This window comes from Hypanus sabinus, chromosome X1 (assembly GCF_030144855.1).
Source record: "Hypanus sabinus isolate sHypSab1 chromosome X1, sHypSab1.hap1, whole genome shotgun sequence".
Taxonomy (NCBI): Eukaryota; Metazoa; Chordata; class Chondrichthyes; order Myliobatiformes; family Dasyatidae; genus Hypanus; species Hypanus sabinus.
In genome coordinates this window covers 55,603,726-55,624,644 of record NC_082738.1, presented here as the reverse complement: position 1 = coordinate 55,624,644, position 20,919 = coordinate 55,603,726, and the positions used below count along the sequence as shown (strand labels likewise).

Genomic DNA, 20,919 nt, shown 5'->3' with positions numbered 1-20,919 from the left:
AGCACAAATATCTATTCTGGGCTTGAATATAAGAAGTGCATTGAAGCAGTAAACCAGTTAGTAATGGAAACAGTAGGAATAAATGGGTCACCACTGGGCTTCATCTTGTATCTCCTGCATTGCATGGCCAAGTTGCAGATAGTTTGTGTAGAGAATTCCAAAGGTTCACTCTCCTCTAAATGAAGAAGTTATTTATCTTAGGTTTGAATGCTGATCCCTTATTTTGAGACTGCAACCCCTAATTCTAGATACCCCAGCCAGGTGAAACATCATCTTTGTACCTACCCTGTTAGGCCTTGTCATTTCAGTGAGAGAACCTCACTAATATAAGAGTACAATCTATTTAATCTCTCATAGGAAAACTGCGCTGCCCCCAGGAATCAATCTGAGGAACCTATATTCTTTCATGTATTTTCTTCTTGGGGTCAAGAGACCAGAGCTGGACAAAAGATGGGGTTACTAAGACTGCACCCATGTACTCAAATCTGCTTGTAGTAAGGATTAGAATCCAGTTTGCTCTCCCAATTGTTTATTGTACCTGCATTTGTGTATAATGACATCTGGGTAATTCTGAACACCAATAATTTATTGAACTTTTACTATTTCAAAAATACTTTGGTTTTAATTTTTTTCTACCAAAGTGAATGAATGCACGTACAATATTTCCTCATCATATTCCTCCTGCTATATCCTTGCTCATTCTCTAAAGCTGTTTATATCCCCTTGAATCTTCTCTGCATTGTACTCATAATTCACACTGTTATGTAGCTATGTATCATGAGGATCAATAGATTACATTTGCTTCAATCATAGAAATCATTGATATACATCTAAGCATTTGAGATCCCAACATGAGTTCTTGCCACAAAGTCCCAAACTAAAATTTTATTTATTTCTACCCAGGTTTCTATCTGTTAACCAATCTGCAGCTCATGATCAGAATATTAGCCCCAATTCTATGTGCTCTGAATTGTTTAATAATTTCTTGTTACCTCATTTATTTGTTCATCATATTCATTTGTTTCCTGATATCTATTCTGCTGGTTACAACCTTAAAAAAAGCTAATAGATATGTCATACATGATTTACATTTCATAAATCCATGTTCACTTTGACCAATCCTATCTTGTCCTGTTAACATTTCCTTAATAATCAATTCTATCATTCTTCCCTACTCTCGATTCAGGCTAACTGGCTTGTAGTTTTCTCATATTATAGTATTTTTATACTTGCTTACAACATAGAAGGAGACCATTTGGCTTATTGACTCTTTTCTGGCAGTCTCTGCATTCTTGTTAGTCATAGGGAGACACCACATTGGCAGTACTCGAGATGGATTGAACAGGGTCACTTGAGATGTGCATCAGCTGCACTAACTGCTGCTCCACTGCATCATTTTCTCTACCTTCTTGCCTAAGCAGCTAAGTTACATCTAATACATTTCAACATTGGGAACCATATTAGAATTTATGGAATTTTGGAAGGTGACAACATATTGATCAATTATCATTGTGGCCACAGCTTTCAAAATCTTGGGATGCAGGATATCAGGTTCTGAAAATATACTGGTTTTCAGATTCATTTCTCCAGTTCTTTTCATCAATTCTAATTTATTTTAGCTTTTCATTAAGCCTAGCACTATATTTCACCACTATTCTTAGGAGGTTTTTGATATTTGTTGTGAATACAGGTACAAAGTCTTTGTTTAAATTTTCTTCCACTTCTGTACTCTCCAATACAACTTCTCTTGTCTCGGTATGTAAGGGATCAATGTTAACTTTTACTAAGTGGGAACTATAACTTTTACCTTGTGGGAAACAGAATTTCGAGCCTTTCTGTCTCTTTTATGGTTTTACTTTGTGGTTTAGAACAAGTCAAAAATCAAGTCAGAATTTGGAATAAGTAAACATAATACAGTATGGTATATATTATGAACCATATTTCTAGATTTGAGAAAATTTGGTTATGTCACCAATGACTTGAGCAAATTTCTACAGATGTACTGTGGAGATTATTCTGACTAGTTGCATCATCACTTAGTATGAATGTACATAGAAGACTGCCGAATAACCACGGCACACTGCGCCCAACACCCACTAACATCAGTTACAGACTTGCAGGCACTGCTCCCCCAGAGATCCGAAGACACTCTACAACAAAAATTGAAAAAGGTAAACAGAGCTCAGATCCATGGCACCCACTACATCATCATGTGCCAGTTTCCAACTGCCTAAAATCAAGGAAATGCTTTGCTACAGTGGAGGAACTACCGCACGGAACATCCCCCCCAAACATACAGGATTGACCTCTGGCAACAAACAGAAGCCAGAACCCCACCAAACAATACAGTACAAGACCCCACAGAAATGTTGCCAGACGGGGCACTGCCTGACAGACGGAAGTGGTGCGCTTTCAACAGAGCGAGAACGGGAGATTGTAGGACAGGAGACAATATGGTTAAGTGGGGTTTAAAGACCAGCAAAACCTGTAAGTGTGGCGAAAGGGTGCAGAATTTTGTACACGTTCTGCGCAACCGCCCACTCTCACCTGATTCAACTGACACTGACCTGCTCAGCATCAACCAAACAACTCTAGAGTGGATGGCTGTCTGTGTGACAAGTGTAAAGGGGGTTTCTTTTTTTTCTTTGTTACTGTTGGGAAAGGGTTTCCTTTTGTTAACTAGCAGGAATGCTAATTTACTGATAACGAGAATGGTATTCCTTTGTAAACCAAATGGGGATTAATGTTCTTTCTTCTGAGTCTGTAAGCTTTTGTTGACGGGCTTTTGGGCAGATCGGAGCGAGGGGGTCGAGAGAGAGGACGCAATGCTCTAAGCTGGGCGAGGATCGGACCCCAAAGGGGGGTCCGAGGCCGGGCGATTCTCCGAGGGGGGGGGATGAAGCTAGATGTGCTTGGTTGACCACTCGGAGGGTCCTGAGCTGTTTGGAGAGTCGAGGAGTTCGGAGGGTCCTGAGCTGCGAGTCGAGGAGTTCGGAGGGGATCGAATGGTGGCCAGAAGACTTCAGTAATTGAGCTCCTACGGTTGTGCATGAAGTGGTTTGGACTTTGATAAGTTTGGCGCCTTTTCTTTAATTTTCTCTTCATATATACTGTATCGTTATTAATCACTTAGTTATAGTAACCTTTATAAATTGTACTCATTTAATCGCATATGGTGTACTGTCTGTTTTTGGGCGAGGCGGGGACATCACACAGCATCCACACCAGCTGATTACCCAGTTTGGCGGGGCCAAAGGCTGCTCCCCCTAGACAAGAACAAGCTGAGTGAGCCTGAGGCGACCCAGGGAGTTACACAAGCTATAATGATGATGAATGCACAGGGTCAAAAAAATCTGCAGAGTTTTTTTTATATATTTTTTTTAATTGAATTTTCAAATGGTTACAGAAGGAAAAAAAAATTATCAACCCTTCCCCCCTCCCCTTAACCCCTCCCCACTAACATATCCCTGTAGAAAGAGAGAAAAAAAGAGAGAAGAAAAAAGAAAGAAAGAATGAATGCCTGGATATCGCAAGATCCCCACATGCTCTACAGAGTTCGTAATAGCTTTAGTATATATATTTATTTCGTTCCCCAAATAACCAATAATTTTATCTTTGGAGCACCTATACATTTAATCCTATCTTTTGTAAATAAGGGCGCCAAATTTTCAGAAATATTTCATATTTATCTCTTTAATAAGTAATTTTTTATCTCTTTAATTAGTAATAAGTAATATTTATCTCTTTAATAAGTAATTTTTTCAAGTGGAATGCAGCTGAAAATTTCATTCTTCCAACGATCTGTACTTAAGTATGAATCCGATTTCCAAGTAACTGCAGTAGCCTTTTTGCATTGGCAGTAGCCAATGCAATTTTTATGAATTCTTTCTGATATTTATTCAGTTTGGATTTTAGTTTTATCCCTTCAATATCGCCTAGTAAAAATAATGTTGGATTATGTGGAAGTTGTGTTCCAATAATTTGTTCCAATAAAACTCTTAAATTTGTCCAAAAAGGTTGAATTTTAAAACAAGACCAAGTAGAGTGTAAAAAGTACCAATTTCTTCATTACATCGGAAACATTGATCAGATAAATTTGGGTTTAATTAATTTATTTTTTGTGGTGTAATATATAATTGATGTAAAAAATTATATTGCACTAATCTTAACCGGACATTTGTTGTATTTGTCATACTGTCAAGACATAGTCTTGACCAACTTGTTTCTTCAATTTTAATATTCAAATCACTTCCCCATTTTTGTCTTGACTTACGAATTCCTTGTTTAATTGCCTGTTTTTGAATCAAACTATACATAAAAGAAATACATTTTTTAATTTTTCCTTTTTGAATTAAAGTTTCTATTTCATTAGGTTTCGGCAATAACATTGTTTGACCCAATTTATCTCCTAAATAAGCCCTTAATTTGAAATAACAAAAAAGAGTGTTGTTTGATATTTCATATTTATTCTTTAATTGATCAAATGACATTAATATACTTCCTTCAAAACAATCTGCTATATATCTAATCCCTTTTTGAAACCAATTGTATAAAAGTTGGTTATCCATTGTAAAAGGAATAAGTTTATTTTGAATTAAAGGACTCTTTGCTAATAAAGATTTCTTTATCACATCATCAACATTTATCTTATCCCATAAATCAATCAAATGTTTTAATATTGGAGATTCTTTCTTTTCCCGTATCCACTTAGATTCCCACTTATATATAAAATCTTCTGGTATATTTTCTCCTATCTTATCTAATTCTATTCTAATCCATGCCGGTTTATCTTCATCAAAAAAAGATGCAATAAATCTAAGTTGATTTGCTTTATAATAATTCTTAAAGTTTGGAAGTTGTAACCCTTCTAGGTCAAATTTCCATGTCAATTTTTCCAATGCTATTCTTGACATCTTACCTTTCCAAAGGAACTTCCTCATACATTTATTTAACTCTTGAAAAAACTTCTGCGGTAATTGTATTGGTGGTGCTTGGAATAAGTATTGTAATCTAGGGAATATATTCATTTTTACAGCATTTACTCTGCCTACTAATGTTATTGGTAATGTAATCCATTTATCAAGATCTTCTTGAATATTTTTCAATAATGTGAAATAATTTAATTTATATAAATTCTTTATATCATTATCAACTCTTATACCTAAATATCTTATACCATTTATTTGTCATCTAAATTGAGTTATTAGTCGACATTGACTATAATCTCCTTTAGTAAGGGGTAGAATTTCACTTCTATCCCAATTTATTTTGTAGCCTGATATTTTCCCATATTCTTCCAATCTAGAAGATAATTTACGCAGCGAATACAATGGGTTTGTTAAATAAAGCGAAACATCGTCAGCAAATAAATTAATCTTATATTCCTCCTGGTTAACTCTGAAACCCATAATATCTGGGTCCGTTCTAATTAATTCAGCTAATGGTTCTATCGCCAACACAAATAAAGCAGGTGATAATGGACAACCTTGTCTAGTTGACCTTGTTAACTGAAATGATGTTGAAATTTGACCATTTGTCACTACTTTAGCTTTGGGATTAGTATTTAAGGTCTTAATCCATTTTATAAAAGATACTCCTAATCCATATTTTTCCAATACCTTAAATAAAAAATCCCATTCCAATCTATCAAATGCTTTTTCTGCATCTAATGCAACTGCCACACTCATTTCCTCCCTCTTTTGTGCCAAATGAATTATGCTAAGTAACCGAGTTACATTATCTGCCAATTGTCTATTTTTGATAAATCCTGTTTGATCCATATGTATTAATTTTGGTAAGTATTTAGATAATCTATTAGATAAAATTTTTGCTATTATTTTATAGTCGATATTCAACAAAGAAATAGGTCTATATGATGTTGGCTTTAAAAGATCTCTATCTTTTTTTGGCAATATTATTAAAATAGCTGTCGAAAAAGGTTCTGGAAGTTTATGCGTTCTTTCCGCTTGGTATATTAACTCCATAAAAGGAGGAATTAGTAAATCTTTAAACTTTTTATAAAAATTCGGGCGGAAAACCATCCTTTCCTGGGGATTTATTACTCTGAAGTGATCCTAAAGCTTCTTCGACCTCTTTTAATGTGAAAGGCATATCTAATCCCTTCTGTTCTTTCCAATTCAATTTTGGAAGAGTTATTTGTGATAAAAACCTTTCTATCTCAACATTAACATTTTGAGATTCTGATTGATACAATTCAGAATAAAAATTCTTAAAAGTTTCATTAATTTGTAAAGGTTTATAAGTAATTTTATTTACACTTGTTCTAATTGCATTTATCATTTTGGAAATCTGATCTGTTTTTAACTGCCAAGCAAGAATTTTGTGTGATCTTTCACCTAGTTCGTAATATCTCTGTTTAGTTCTCATAATTGCTTTTTCTGTTCGGTATGTCTGAAGTGTATTATATTGTAACTTCTGTTAACAAGTTGTCTTCGTTTTTCTTCTGTCATATATCTTTGAGATTCTTTTTCTAATTTTGTAATCTCTTTTTCCAATTGATCTATTTCAACCATATACTCCTTCTTAATTTTAGAAGTATAACTTATTATCTGGCCTCTGAAATATGCCTTCATTACTTCCCATACTATAAATTTATCATCAACTGAATGTAAATCTGTACCTAAAAAAACTGAATCTGCTTTTTCATGAAATCACAAAAATCTTGACGTCTTAATAATATTGAATTAAATCTCCATCTGTAAATTGATTCCACTTTATCCATCATTACCATTGTCATTGTCAAGGGGGAATGATCTGACAATATTTTTGCTTTATATTCCATATTTTTCACTCTGTCTTGAGTATTCGTTGATAATAGGAAAAAATCTATCCTTGAATAAGTTTTATGTCTATTTGAATAAAATGAGTAATCTCTTTCTTTTGGATTAATTCTTCTCCGTATATCAATCAAATTTAAATCTTTCATCAATGATAAAGTTAATTTTGCTACTTTTGATTTTGTAACAACCTTTGTTAGTCTATCTAAAACTGGGTCCAGACAAAAATAAAAATCCCCACCTACTAATATTTTGTCATGTGCGTCAGCCAAATTCAAAAAGGCCTCTTGTATAAATTTTACATCATTTTCATTTGGTGCATAAATATTCATAAGAGTCCATAGTTCTGAAAAAATTTGACAATGTATAATTACATATCTCCCCGCCGAATCAATTAATACATTTTGTATTTTAATTGGTCAAGTTTTATTAACTAAAATTGCAACTCCCCTCACCTTTGAATTAAATGAAGCTGCAATAACATATCTGACCCAATCTCTCTTTAATTTCTGATGTTCTATCTTTGTTAAGTGTGTTTCTTGTAAAAAAGCTATATCTATTTTCATTTTCTTAATGTATGTTAAAATTCTTTTTCTTTTCACTGGTCCATTAAGCCCATTAACATTAAAACTTAAAAAATTCAGTAAATTAGTCATTATTGTTAACAGGGTTACTCCAGTCTATAGTAATACCTAACCTCCTAAGCTTTCAACTTTCGTAGTACCTTGGGGAATCTTTTTAAAATTCTCCGTGTTGCTATGTGTCTCCCGCCCTCCTCCCCCCCCCCCCCCCCCGATTGTCCAGGCAAAGAAAGAAAGATAAAAAAAATAGATTATAAAGAAACAAACAAAATATCCCCCACTAATGTTGTGAATAAAAAAAACACATTACCCCCCTCTGTTGTGTGGGTCATGGAAATCGCCATGATTACACACGTGATTCCCGTAGCAATCGACCCGAAGTTCCCCCAGCTCCCCCATAACATAAAAAAGTATATATAAGAGAAGAAAAAATAATATTACTACTCTCGATTAATTTTTCTCAAATTTTTACCTTTCTCCCCCTGTATCATATAATTAAGAATATATTTAAATATTCTTCTGTCCTTAAACATCCATCAACTCCATTCACTGTCCCTGTCTTCATCTTTAATCCGTTTCACTTTTAAATCTTTGGCTGTGGTTAGCGAATATTTGGGAGTTCTTGTGCAAATTCTTCCGCATCCCGATAATCAGTAAAAAATCTTCTTTTTCCATCATCCAAAAAAGATTATCAGGGTTGCCGGGTGGCACAATATAAATTTATAACCCTTTTCCCATAAAACTTTTTTCGCTGGGTTAAATTCCTTCTTTCTCTTCAAAAGGTCATAACTTATATCAGGATAGAAAAGAACTGTTTTCCCTTCTATCATCAATGGCCCGTTTCTCTTTCTGGCACGTTAGGCAGCCGCCTTCAGGATCTTTTCTTTATCTTGATATCTTAAGTATTTTATCAAGATTGATCGTGGGTTTTGATCAACTTGATGTCTTGATCTTAAGGGTGAGCCCTTTCAGTTTCAATTAACTGGGTTCCTTCTTCCATTTCCAAAATTTCTGGAATCCATTTTTGAAAAAAAATTTATTGGATCCTCTCCCTCTATACCTTCTTTAAGTCCAACAATCTTAATATTATTTCATCTGCTAAAATTTTCAAGTACATCTACTTTTTCCAACAACCATTTTCTTTCTGATGTCCAGGCAGAAATATTATCTTCCATTTTATTTACTCTATCAATGGTGTCTCCCATTATTTCTTCCAAGATTTTAATTTTCTTGTCCATTTTGTCCTGTCTTTTCATCATTTTATCAAACATAATCTTCATATTTTTAATATCTTTTTTATTACTTTTAATGCTCTTAATTCATGCTTTATTTGTACCAAAGATTTTTTTATGTCTCCAATATCACCTCCAACCTCTTCCTGTTGCTCTTCTTTGTTTGTCTGTTCATCTTCGTCTGATTTATCCAGAGAATCTGATTTCACCTCATATTCACTTTCACTTTCAGTTCCGATCATAGCTGGGATTTGTAGTTTGGGTTGCTCGTGTTTGCGCATGCCCATTCCTTCATGCATGCGCAATTCCTGTTGCTCTTTTTTTTTGGAAATGGTTGATGTTGCCGCAGTTTCCTGTTCTGTATCGCCGGATGTAAAATGCACTTGAGCCCGAGGCTCTTTCATGGCGGCCGGCCTTGATTCTTTACCAACTTGTGTTGTCTTCAAAGTAGTAGTTTTCTTCTGCTTCTGCTTAGGAGACATATCTTAAGACAATCCTGAATAGTTTATAAGTAATTTTTAAAAAGTATTTACTAACTTTTCTTCACTTAAACATTATTTTACTGGTTTTTTACGGGAGAGCTGGATTTCCACGTCTCGGTCCTACGTCATCACGTGACATCCCCCCAAAATCTGCAGGGTATTGTAGACTGAGCCATGTCCCTCATGGGCACTATCCTCCCCACCATTGAGAGCGTCTTCAAAAGGCATGCTTCAAGAAGGTAACATCCATAATTAAAGACCCTCATCATCCAGGACATGCCCTCTTCTCATTATTACCACCAGGGAGAAAGTACAGGAGCCTGAGAACACTCTCTCAATATTGTAAGAACAGCTTCTCCCTCTCTGCCATCAGATTTCTGAATGGCTATATATATTGCTCTGGACTTCTGCCACCAAACAAATTTCATGATATATATCAATGATAATAAACCTGATCCTGATTCTGAAATAGTTTTATTAAGATTGTGTGTTAAGCCTTCTCCAGATACTATTATTGCCAATACAAATTATTTGAAGTATTCCCAACACACACAAAATGCTGGATACACAGTCAGGGAGCATCTATGGAGGAGAATGGCTAGTTGATGTTTTGGATTGAGACCATTTATCAGGACCGGAAATGAAAGGGGTAGACTCTAGAATAAAGGGGTAGGAGGAGGAGCAAGAGCTGGCAGATGATGGGTGAATCCAGGTGAAGGTAATTTATTTTATCCAATGGTCCCAGTGTGGCCTCTTCTAAATCAGAGTGATCCAGTGCAGATTGGGGTTTGCATCATCGAGCACCTTTGCTAAATCTGGTGTAAGTGACTGATCAGCATCTTCTGGTGATCAGTCATTTTAATTCCACTTCACATTCCCACACTGCCATGCCCGTCCATGGCCTCTGACACTGCCACTTTGAAGCCAGGAGCAATAACTCGTATTCCATCATGGTTGTCTTCAACCTGATGGCATGAATATCTATTTCCCTAACTTCCAGTAACCTCTTCCCCAAGCTTTCCCTTATCCCTATGGCCCCATTCCCCCTTCTCTTGTCCTTCCCAACCTTCATGATCTTCCTCCTTCTGATTCCCTGCTTCCTTCCCTTATTCCATGGTCTATTGTCCTCTCTTATCAAATTCCTCCTTCCTCAGCCCTTTGCCTTCCCCACCTATCACTTCCCTTATCCCCTCCTTCCCCACCCTCCTGCCTCCCCCCCTTGTCTGGATTTGCCCATCACCTGCCAGCTCCTGCTCCTCCTCCCCTCCATAACCTTTTATTCTGGCCTCTGCCCCCTTTCCAGTCCTGTTGAAAGATCTTGGCCGAAACACTGGCTTTCTGTTTCCCTCCATAGATGTCGCCTGACCCGCCGAGTTTCTGCAGCATTTTGAGTGTATTGATACATATTTATAGCATCTGCAGTATCTCTTGTGTCTAAGTATTCCCAAATCACTTAATCACAAATCTGCAACTTTTATTGTACCTGATGTGGACAAGTGTTCCTCAGACAGCCAGTCTGGGCTGAATTTTCTTTTTCATATAACTGATTAGATCACCTTCAACTCTTACAGCAGTTCACCTGCATCCGACCCGACTGCAGTTCTGACTGCTACTGACTGTAATGGTCCTAGTTACTGATTCTTCCTGCTCTTTATCCTCATCGTTCACTTATACAAATGCATGATCAATAAACTGATTTGCTACTGAAGCCATATTCTTCTAGTAGTTTGATTACATGAGACACCATCTGTATTTTCTTTCTTCATTATCTTGTCATAACCTATATATGTTATTAATTCCTCTGAACAGTTTTGCCTTTGATTAATCCATAACACGATTTTTTATAAGTTAATGTTGCCCTTCACAGTTAAGAACTATATTGTGATATAATACAGGCCCTCATAATTTCCATAGTTGTATTTTTCTGTTTTTTTCCAGAGTTTTAATTGCATACCTCAATTTAGATAGTTGTAAAATGTCTTGACATTTTGAGATATTTAATAACAGTTCAAAACCTTTGACAGCTCAGAGTATTCCGGAAGTGGGGAGAGTGTATGCCACCTGAAGCCCACCTGTTTCTCAGAGCCTGCCATTCCTCTGAAGCAGTGCTTGCTTGGTACTTTGCATCCAGGAAATGTAATAGAACTGGCAGGCACCATGAGCAGCACCCTGCATCCAGTGCAATCTGGTCCAGCACACGTGGATCAGATGGATCAGACTTTATTACGGAGTGAAAGGGATTGATGAACAGTAGTTAGGATGATGACAGCTTTTGCTTGAACTCAAAGTATGCTCTGACCCCTCCTAGTGGTTAATTTTATACTGCATATTCCCTTGAAAAGAAGGGATAAATATGAAACAATTTGAACTTAACTTCCTTAAAGTAAAAATATATATAAATTGGCTTTTATATATCAAGTGTAAATCCGAGATTATTTGTTGAATCTTTTCCCGATTTCCCCTCGTCAATTATATCGGGTTTCCTCCTGTCAGATGATGGTGTATAATCTGCAGAAACCATTGAAATTCTTTAGAAATATTAGAATTTCAATCATTGGGTGAATGTCTTTGTTGAAATTCACAGATTAGCATAGAATGTGGTCAGTAGTTAAATTAGCACTTTTAGAAAACAAAATCTCTGGCCCCTCTGTTCTCTGACTGCAATAAATGAGTACGTTAATTGAGTGAAGACTAATGCAGTTTACTATTCTGTTATACAAGGGATATTAGTCATTCCTGTTAAGTGTTACTGTAGTCTCTTAGATTACCAGCAATTATCCCTTGCAGTTTTCCAGACACTAATAATGTATGCGCCCCTGCCACTGAACATGTACTGGGTTAGATGACAGGGGAAATTATAGCCCATTGTCATGAAACCAATATCTAAGATCTCCTAGTGTATATGGAATTCCATATTTAATTGGTATGGTTAAAATTCTGCATTAATCTTGATGAAATGAGTTCACTTCACACCAATTTGATGACCACGACTATTTATCTCATGTAACACTCTCCTTTTGGATCCAGTGGATAACATTTTCTTCTCAAGCTGTCACGGAATAAATGCATCTTTGAAATTCTCTGGTACCTGATTCTCTGCTGTAGTTGGCCAGCATGAAAAATTGTTGTTAAGGGTTACATTATAGGCATTTACCAAGGTTATGCTTGCAATACTGTCACTTTTTGAGAGAATAGTGTTGAGAAATCATAGCCAAGTCTTGATCGAATTCTAGAATGTGTTAAAACCAAACAGATTTCCACTTGCTTTAGAATACTATACTATTTTGTCACTATGGAATATTGGAATACAATTAGGATTCATTCTCTCCTAAGAAAGCAGGAACAGAACTTTATTATGTATACAATGTTTTTGTGCTTGATACTAACTGATAACGCAAAATGGCTCCAGTCATTTTTCATCTCTCAGGAAACACATTAGTAAAATGTTTGGTCATGCAAGCAAAGCCAGGAGAGCATTCTGTGGGTGAATAACCATTTGTACTTTGAACCTGCATGAGAAGCTTTGGTGTTGCATATGTTTCATACTGTGAAGTTGACACTTAACTAAATCTGAATTTAATCTTGCATAACATGTCTCGTTTCTTCTAAAATTTAAATATTATGCATTGGAAGTTCTGTCATGTCTTAAAAATGTGTATATTAGAAAAAGCCAGCATGTAATTTTTTTTTTACTATTTTCACAGAAGCTGACCAGAAAATATTTTCTGATTGATTTCAGGATGCACCTATTTATATCAATAAGATCTCTTAGCCTCATGGAAGATCCAATTTATACATTATATGCTACAAAAGATATTGACTCATTTTATCAGGGATACATAAGGACAGAAATTGCTGAACATTCTCAGCAGATTAGGTAGCATCTGTAACGAAAGAAAAAGTTTCTGGCTAATGTTATTTCATCAGGTAGGAGAAAGTTTTAAGATACAGAGAGGGATGGGGAAGAGAGAGGAGGAGTGAACAATTGCTCAGTCTGAAGTAAGTTTGGTGAATGGAACTGGTAGAATATCAAAAGCGATTTTCTGTTTTTATTTCAGTTTTCATACATTTTTTCTTCCTTTATTTCCTTATTCTCAACAATTACATGGGTGATTCAGTGGCTATAAAATATATTAACTGGTTTGTGATAAATTCCCCTGAATATTGCTAAAACAAACATATTTAAAACATTGAAGTTAAAAAAAAACAACATGACCACATCTGAAATCCTATCCTCTTAGAAGTGCAGGTCAAGCTTAATCTTTTAAAGATATTCAAACTGAATAACCTTGATTTGATTAACAAGACTGATTGTTGCTTTTACTGGCTCCTCATTAGAAATAATCCATGATCATTCCATTCATTTAGAATTTAGAGTCATGCTTTAAAGTAGTCATTATGTTCACTAGTGCTTTTCCTTAAATTCAGTGCAGCACAGTAGTAACACATATACTCGTTTGACCAGAATCACTTACAGTAATGGGTTAAGAATGGCAAAATCTAAGCTACTGTTGTGTCTGAGGAGGTTAATATAATATTTTGAACAGCCAGCTTAAACCTGGATCGGGGTTAATGCAAGTCAAGCATACACAGTTATTTTATCTTAGAAGGCTAGGTTAGTTATCATACGTGATGAGTGCAAGCACTAAGAGAAATATCAACGCCTCTGCACAGACGATAATCCAGGCTTCCCCTCCTCTGCTTTGCTGTTCGGCAAGCTCCCAGTCAGACACCACTGGAAGCTGCTGTTGTAATTCCCTCAACTGGATGATGTATTTAGCCTGAAACTCCACACAGACGAGCACCAGATGCAACAGATCAATGAGTGCTTGCTAATGTCAATCGCTCTCAGCGTCAAGTACTGACTGTTTTAGGTTTTCTTTATGTTTTTACTGAATTTATTTCCTTTAAACATTCCGTAAAGTTCTTTGGCATGCCAATTGCATAATCTATCTTTTAAAAAAAAATTTGCATCAGAGTACTGTTTTTGCTTGAAGGCTCTAGAAAGCTTGGGATACCAGTATAACTAATGTGCTCATTGTGAGTCTGTGGAGCCTTCTGCTGTTGTTACTGCTGCTGATGCTGCTGCTGTTTTACTTGCAGACTGTCTCTCTCTCTCTCTCTCTCTCTCCTTATCTGTTTGCTCTCTCTCTCTCTCTCTCTCTCTCTCTCTCTCTCTCTGTCTCAATCTCTCCCTCTCTGCTTTCTTATTTAGCAATCCATTCTTACTGTCCGGAGATCCTGGGATCACACTGAGAGCATCAGGAAAGTGCCCAGAGGTGGTTGGACTCCAGTAATAAACACCATAAGAGACAGAAAACCAAGCAATCAATTTAAGGAATTGTTCTCTTATAAATCATCACTACAAGGCTGGCATCCCTGTGGATACTGTGCAGAGCATTTACACAAGCTAACGGACTGCAGGCTGCTTCGTGATTTAAGTATTTCATCAGGAATATTGTCAGCTGGAGGATCTTTAATACGATTGGTGGCATTCTTTATCCCTCCCACCCTATCTTTCCATCCCCGCTGCTTCCAAACAGACGAAGGCTTTTTGATGGTGCTGTGGAAGTCAAAGGCAAGAGTTTGCTTCTATCTGTTGTGAAAGATTTTTCTTTTGTCCCCAGACAAAGGGCCAACTAGATCAGCCAAAACAGAGCTCTTAGGATAAAACGAAAACAACTGCTTTATGAATTTGAAGCTCTAAGTGCATTAAGCAGCTGGAAGACAGGTAAAATCACTTAAATACAAATATAAATAAAGAAATGGATGAGAAGGAGAACAGCACAGGCAGTGTGGGGAGTCTGCAGCCTTCCACTATCCATGTTTTTGCCAACACTTCAACCCTTCATGGAATCAGGCACATATTTGTTTATGGGCCCATGACCATGCGTCGATTCATGTGGACAGTAGTATTTATTGGATCCTTGGGCCTACTCGTGGTGGAATGCGCAGAACGCGTGGCTTTTTATTTCTCATACCCGCATGTTGCCAAGCTGGAAGAGGTGGCCACAAACAACCTGGTTTTTCCCGCTGTTACTATCTGCAACTTGAATGAGTTTCGCTTTTCAAAGCTAACGGCAAATGATCTCTACCATGCTGGTGAGCTCCTGGGATTGCTCAACGTGCACCTAGAGATTCAGAGCCCCCATCTGGCTGATCCCATTGTGCTGAAAACTCTCAAGAAGAAAGCTGATTTCAAACATTACAAGCCAAGGGTATTCAATATGCATGAGTTTTATGACCGTGTTGGCCATAGTCTTAAGGATATGATGCTGTACTGCAAGTTCCGGGGAGTGCGATGTACTCATAAGGACTTCAAAACTGTGAGTAAAAGTTTTATTTTGGCCATTTCTGTCACTCCAGGTTATTCTATTTTTCAAAATCTTTCCTTCCTGTTCATGCTGTCATAAAAATGTAACTTGTATCAGTGAAAATATGAAAGAAATATTTACAAATTATTCATTAGAGACTTTTGTTGGACCCAAATAGTTTCAATTTTTACTCAGTAAATATCCTCATTTAGGATTTTGCCCTATATTATGTTTTTGGTAGATGTCTGAAAATAAAAGGTCAATGAGATCACTCAGGGAGCAATAAGGATAGAATAAATAGCTTTTAATAAGAGACTACCACTGCTTTGAGTATGTGCTACTGACAAATATCTGCAGGTGCAAAATCTCTTATAATGTTGCAGGAGTGAGAATCTGTCTAACAGTTCTAACCTATATCCTAAATTTAATTGACCTGTCTGACTTATTCACCAAGTCACCGGAGTGACCTTTGAAAGATTTTTTTGGTTAGTTGTGCTTAGAACTGTGATTATAATTATTCTTAAATATATTTTAGTTAAGCGTGTCATCAAGTCATTCATATTGCCATGTCAATTGTTCTATTGAGAAGGTGATATCACAATTGGAATTTCTTACTTTTTACTTTTACTTTGCTTACTTTCAAGAGAAGGTGGAGTGACAATATTATGTCATTTTATTTAGTGTTGTTCCAATGTATATCTTTTCATCAAAGTATTAACAAAATAAATCAACTCTGTATCATTTGTGCTGTATTAGTTACAAGTTTAGAAATTATAGTAACTGATTTCAACAGACTAATGACTAGTATTTTCCCAAAACATCACTTCAATTGTTACTCTTGTGGAAGTGCTCTTTAATTTTTTTTGGACCATGTAGTAGTGGAAAAAGGAAAACTTTTATTTGTATATTAGTTCTTGTATGTTGCATTGGAAATCTGTTGTATCCTTTAACATATTATAGCAGAGTCCTTGGTGTAGACTTTTCCTCACTAGTCCAGAAAATAAGCTTGTTCAAGTATACCTCTCCAAAGTGACCCATATTTAATAAGCAGCATTTTGCAAAGAAACAATTGATTACTCAGTTAATGATTCGCAAGGTATTAAGCAAAGTGAATATTTATGTCAAATTGTTGTATGTGAATACAGTATACTTTATGCTCCATATTTTTTTCCTCTTCTTTCAAAAGGGCATTGCACTGTTAGTGTAGGCTGTACAATGCTTCATCCCCATCACTTGCAAAGTCCTTGAGTCATTAAATGAACTTGCCATTAGTGCAGATGCTGCATAACTGCAGAAGCTAAATGCTTTTAACTGCTTACCAGCAGTCTATAAAGGAAGTTCTTGCAACGTCTAATAAAAACACATTGTACAGTATATGTTCAATGTAAGATCATGAACAATCTACCTTTGCATGCTGTGCAAACATAGATTACTGTAAACTATCTAGTTTATTGAAATAAATCAGTTTCTTCCTTAATTCTGTAACTATAATTGATACATTCACCTGATGTAGTTAACTTTCCCAATAAACTCTTTTGGCTGTACTTCCATCAATGTGAAGCTTGTGTAGACACGACATATTACTAGTCCAACTCAATTTTTCTTCCTCTGAGTCATAGCAGTTGTAAATTTCCAATGCTTATTTCAAAGCTGTTTGAAATCTGCAGACGTGTGGCAATGAATCTCCTTTGCAAACCCTTACATGAATGCAAATATTCATGGACTAAGTAGTCAATGACATCTTTTTGAAGATTCCAGTTTAATTAGTAAACTTCTTTTATCAGCTTACTAAAATTGTAACTGTTACTATGTAATAATTTTCTCTTAAGATTTGACAGTCTTTTACAATAACACAGTATTTATTATTTTTGAAAGTTTTGTTGACTAATGCTTCAGAATGATGTGTGAAGGCATATAATTTGATATGATTTAACATAGGGTGCTGAGGAAGCAACTTCTGGAAATCTTGATTGCATACTGTATATCTTGTTTGGTAACCTTTTTTCAGGTGTATTTTTTTCTATTGATCCATGAGCTATGGGTAGCTATGCCAAGGTCAGCATTTAATGCATAGCTGTAATTTTCCTTGTACTGCAATGTCATTTCAAAAGAGTCAATCACATGGGGTCTGGAATCAGAAGTAGGCTAGCATCAGTGAGGGCAGTAGATTTTCTTCTCCAAATGATACTAATGAACTATTTATGTTTATATGACAATCAATTCATGGTTGCTATTATTGATGTACACTTTTTATTCCAGATTATTTAATTAAGAGAGTTTAAATTCCCCAGTTGTCGTGATAGAATGTAGAACTATACAGCATAAAAACAGGTGCTTTGGGCCACAATGTTGTGCCAAAGCAATTAAACTAGCAATAATTAGCCTACCTAAACTGGTTCCTTCTGCCTACACACCCATATCCCTCCGTTCTGTGTGGATTCATGTGCCCATCTAAGAGCTTTTTAGACATCTATGTTGTATTTGCCTCCGCTACCACCCCTGGCAGTGTATTCCAGGCAATCGTTATTCTCTGAAAGAAAACCTTGCCCCACACACCTCGTTCGAACTTATTCCTCTCACCTTAACTGCATGCCCTCCAGAATTTGACATTTTAACTCTGGGAAAAAGATACTCGTTGTCAATTGTCTCTATGCGTCTCATAATTCTGAAAACTCCCATCAGGTCTCCCCTCACTCTCTGCTGTTGCATCAAAAACAACCCAAGTTTATCCAACCTCTTGCCTTCCAATCCAGGTAGCATCCTGGTAAACCTCTTCTGTACCCTGTGCAAGGCATCCACATGCTTCCTACAATGGGACAACCAGAATTGAATGCAAGACTTCATGTAAGGCCAACCCAGAATTCTATAAAGCTGCAATATTACTCACTGAATCTGGAACTCAATATTTTTGTTTCATAAAGGCAAGCATGCCTTTTCATAAGTCGAGGGTAGAGCTTAAGAGTCGCAATGTAATGATGCAGCTCTATAAAATTCCGGTTAGGCCACACTTGGAGTACTGTGTCCAGTTCTGGTTGCCTCACTATAGGAAGGATGTGGAAGCATTGGAAAGGGTACAGAGGAGATTTACCAGGATGCTGCCTGGTTTAGAGAGTATGCATTATGATCAGAGATTAAGGGAGCTAGGGCTTTACTCTTTGGAGAAAAGGAGGATGAGAGGAGACATGCTAGAGGTATACAAGATATTAAGAGGGATAGATAGAGTGGACAGCCAGTGCCTCTTCCCCAGGGCACCACTGCTCAGTACAAGAGGACATGGCTTTAAGGTAAGGGGAGGGAAGTTCAAGGGGGATATTAGAGGAAGGTTTTTTACTCAGAGAGTGGTTGGTGCGTGCAATGCACTGCCTGAGTCAGTGATGGAGGCAGATACGGTAGTGAAGTTTAAGAGACTACTAGACAGGTATATGGAGGAATTTAAGGTGGGGGGTTATATGGGAGGCAGGATTTGAGGGTCAGCACAACATTGTAGGCCGAAGGTCCTGTAATGTGCTGTACTATTCTATGTTCTATGTTCTATGCCTTACCCACCAACATATGCAGCCACTTCCTGAGAGCAATGGAGTTGGACCCCAGGATCTTTCTGCATATCAATACTGTTCAGGGTCCTGCCATTAACTGTGTACTGTCCCTTTACATGCAATCTTCCAAAGTGCAACACCTCACATTTGGCTGGATCAAACTTCATCTGCCATTTTACTGCCTATATTGGCAACTGATCTATATTCTGCTGTATCCTTTTGCCATCTTCTGCACAATCCATAACACTGTTCACCTTTATACCATCTGCAATCTTACTAATCCACATATCCATATTTTCATCGAGGTCATTTATATCACAGAGGTGCCAGTATGACCTCTAGCCAGAATAAGTCCCATTGACCACTACCTTCTGTCTTTAAGGGCAAGCCAGTTCTGAATCTAAACAGCCAAATCACCATGGATGTCCTGCAACTCAATCTTCTGGATGAAGCTTCCATGAGACACCTTGTCAATTGCCTAACTAAAATCCAATTAGCTCTACCGTCATCAATCACTTTGGTCACTTTCTCAAAATATTCAGTCACATTAGTAAAGTATGACGTGGCTTGCACAGAGCCATGCTGACTATCCCTAATTAAGTTTCTCTAAATGATCATAAAACATAAGACCATAAGACACAGAGCAGAATTAGGCTATTTGGCCCATCGAGTCTGCTCCACCATTCTAAATTGGCTGATTTATTATCCCTCTCAATCTCATTCTCCTGCCTTCTCCCTGTAACCTTTGACATCCTGATTAACCAAGAACCTATCAACATCTCTCTTAAATATACCCATTGACTTAGCCTGCACAACGGTCTCTGGCAATGAATTCCACAGAGTCACCACCCAATGGCTAAAGTATTTTTTTCCTCATCTCTGTTCTAAATGGACATTCCTCAATTCTGAGGCCGTGCCCCCTGGTGCTAGACTCCCATACTATAGAAACCCTAGTGCTAAAAATTCTCTCCTGCAGCTTCCCTACCAATGACAGAATTTAAAGTAGTGATCAGATTTGAATTAAAGCATGCAGATGTATAGTCCAGGCTTCTAGATCACATAAATAACATGCTCTGGTCCTTTTGAAAGAGACAATTGAGGGAGGATAAGGACAATAACTGACCAATGTAGGTCAAACTCCGCTAAGCCCACTCTGAAACATAATGCAACCACAGCTTTTATCCAGCCAAACAAGGACATATTGCACAGTAAATGACGATTTTAAGAAAACTGCAGAATTAGGAAATAAATACAAAGATAAAATGCTGGAACCACTCAGCAGGTTATGAAGCATCTGTGGAAGGATAAATAGAGTTAATGTTTCATATGTGAGAGGCTTTATCAGAACTAGGAAAGAGAGAACTCAAGTTGATTTACAGTAGCACAGAAGGTGGGGCAGGATGTGTAGAACTTTGTTAGCAACACAGATGAACTGAATTGAATTGCCTTTATTACTTACATCCTTCAACTACATGAGGAGTAAAAATCTTTACATCTCTGAATATGCAATGTGCAATTATAGTAATTTATAATAAATATTATGTACAACAGGATGGTCAATATAACATAGAAATACAGTTGTGTCAGCATGAATTAATCAGTCTGATGGCCTGGTGGAAGAAACTGTCCTAGAGCCTGTTGGTCCTGGCTTTTATGCTGCGGTACCGTTTCCTTGATGGTAGCAGCTGGAACAGTTTGTGGTTGGGGTAACTTGGGTTTCTAATGATCCTTCAGGCCCTTTTTACTCACCTGTCTTTGTAAAGGCCCTGAATAATGGGAAGTTCACATCTACAGAAGAGCAGGGCTGTGGAATGTGCCCAGTAGGCCAAACTATGATAATAGAGAGAGAAAAACTGAGCCAAAATAACAGAATGATATCTGGCAGAAATTGCTAGTTTTGATTCAAATGGAAAGACAGAACAAAGATTTCAGTATTGTTTCTTGAATGCTGCAATGTGCCCAGACAGAAAATGACTT

General features: G+C 36.9%; 1 protein-coding gene across 1 annotated transcript; it reads left to right on the top strand.

Moving 5' to 3' along the window:
* The first annotated feature begins 14,857 nt into the window (after positions 1–14,857).
* LOC132384519 (acid-sensing ion channel 2-like) lies at positions 14,858–15,505 on the top strand. The gene has a single exon (XM_059955667.1). It carries the CDS (start codon positions 14,858–14,860, stop codon positions 15,503–15,505), a length of 648 nt encoding a protein of 215 aa, XP_059811650.1.
* Positions 15,506–20,919: the final 5,414 nt, after the last annotated feature.

Excerpts from the sequence above, each read along its gene's own strand:
- LOC132384519 (XM_059955667.1), top strand. The coding sequence starts at position 14,858 with ATGGATGAGAAGGAGAACAGCACAGGCAGTGTGGGGAGTCTGCAGCCT.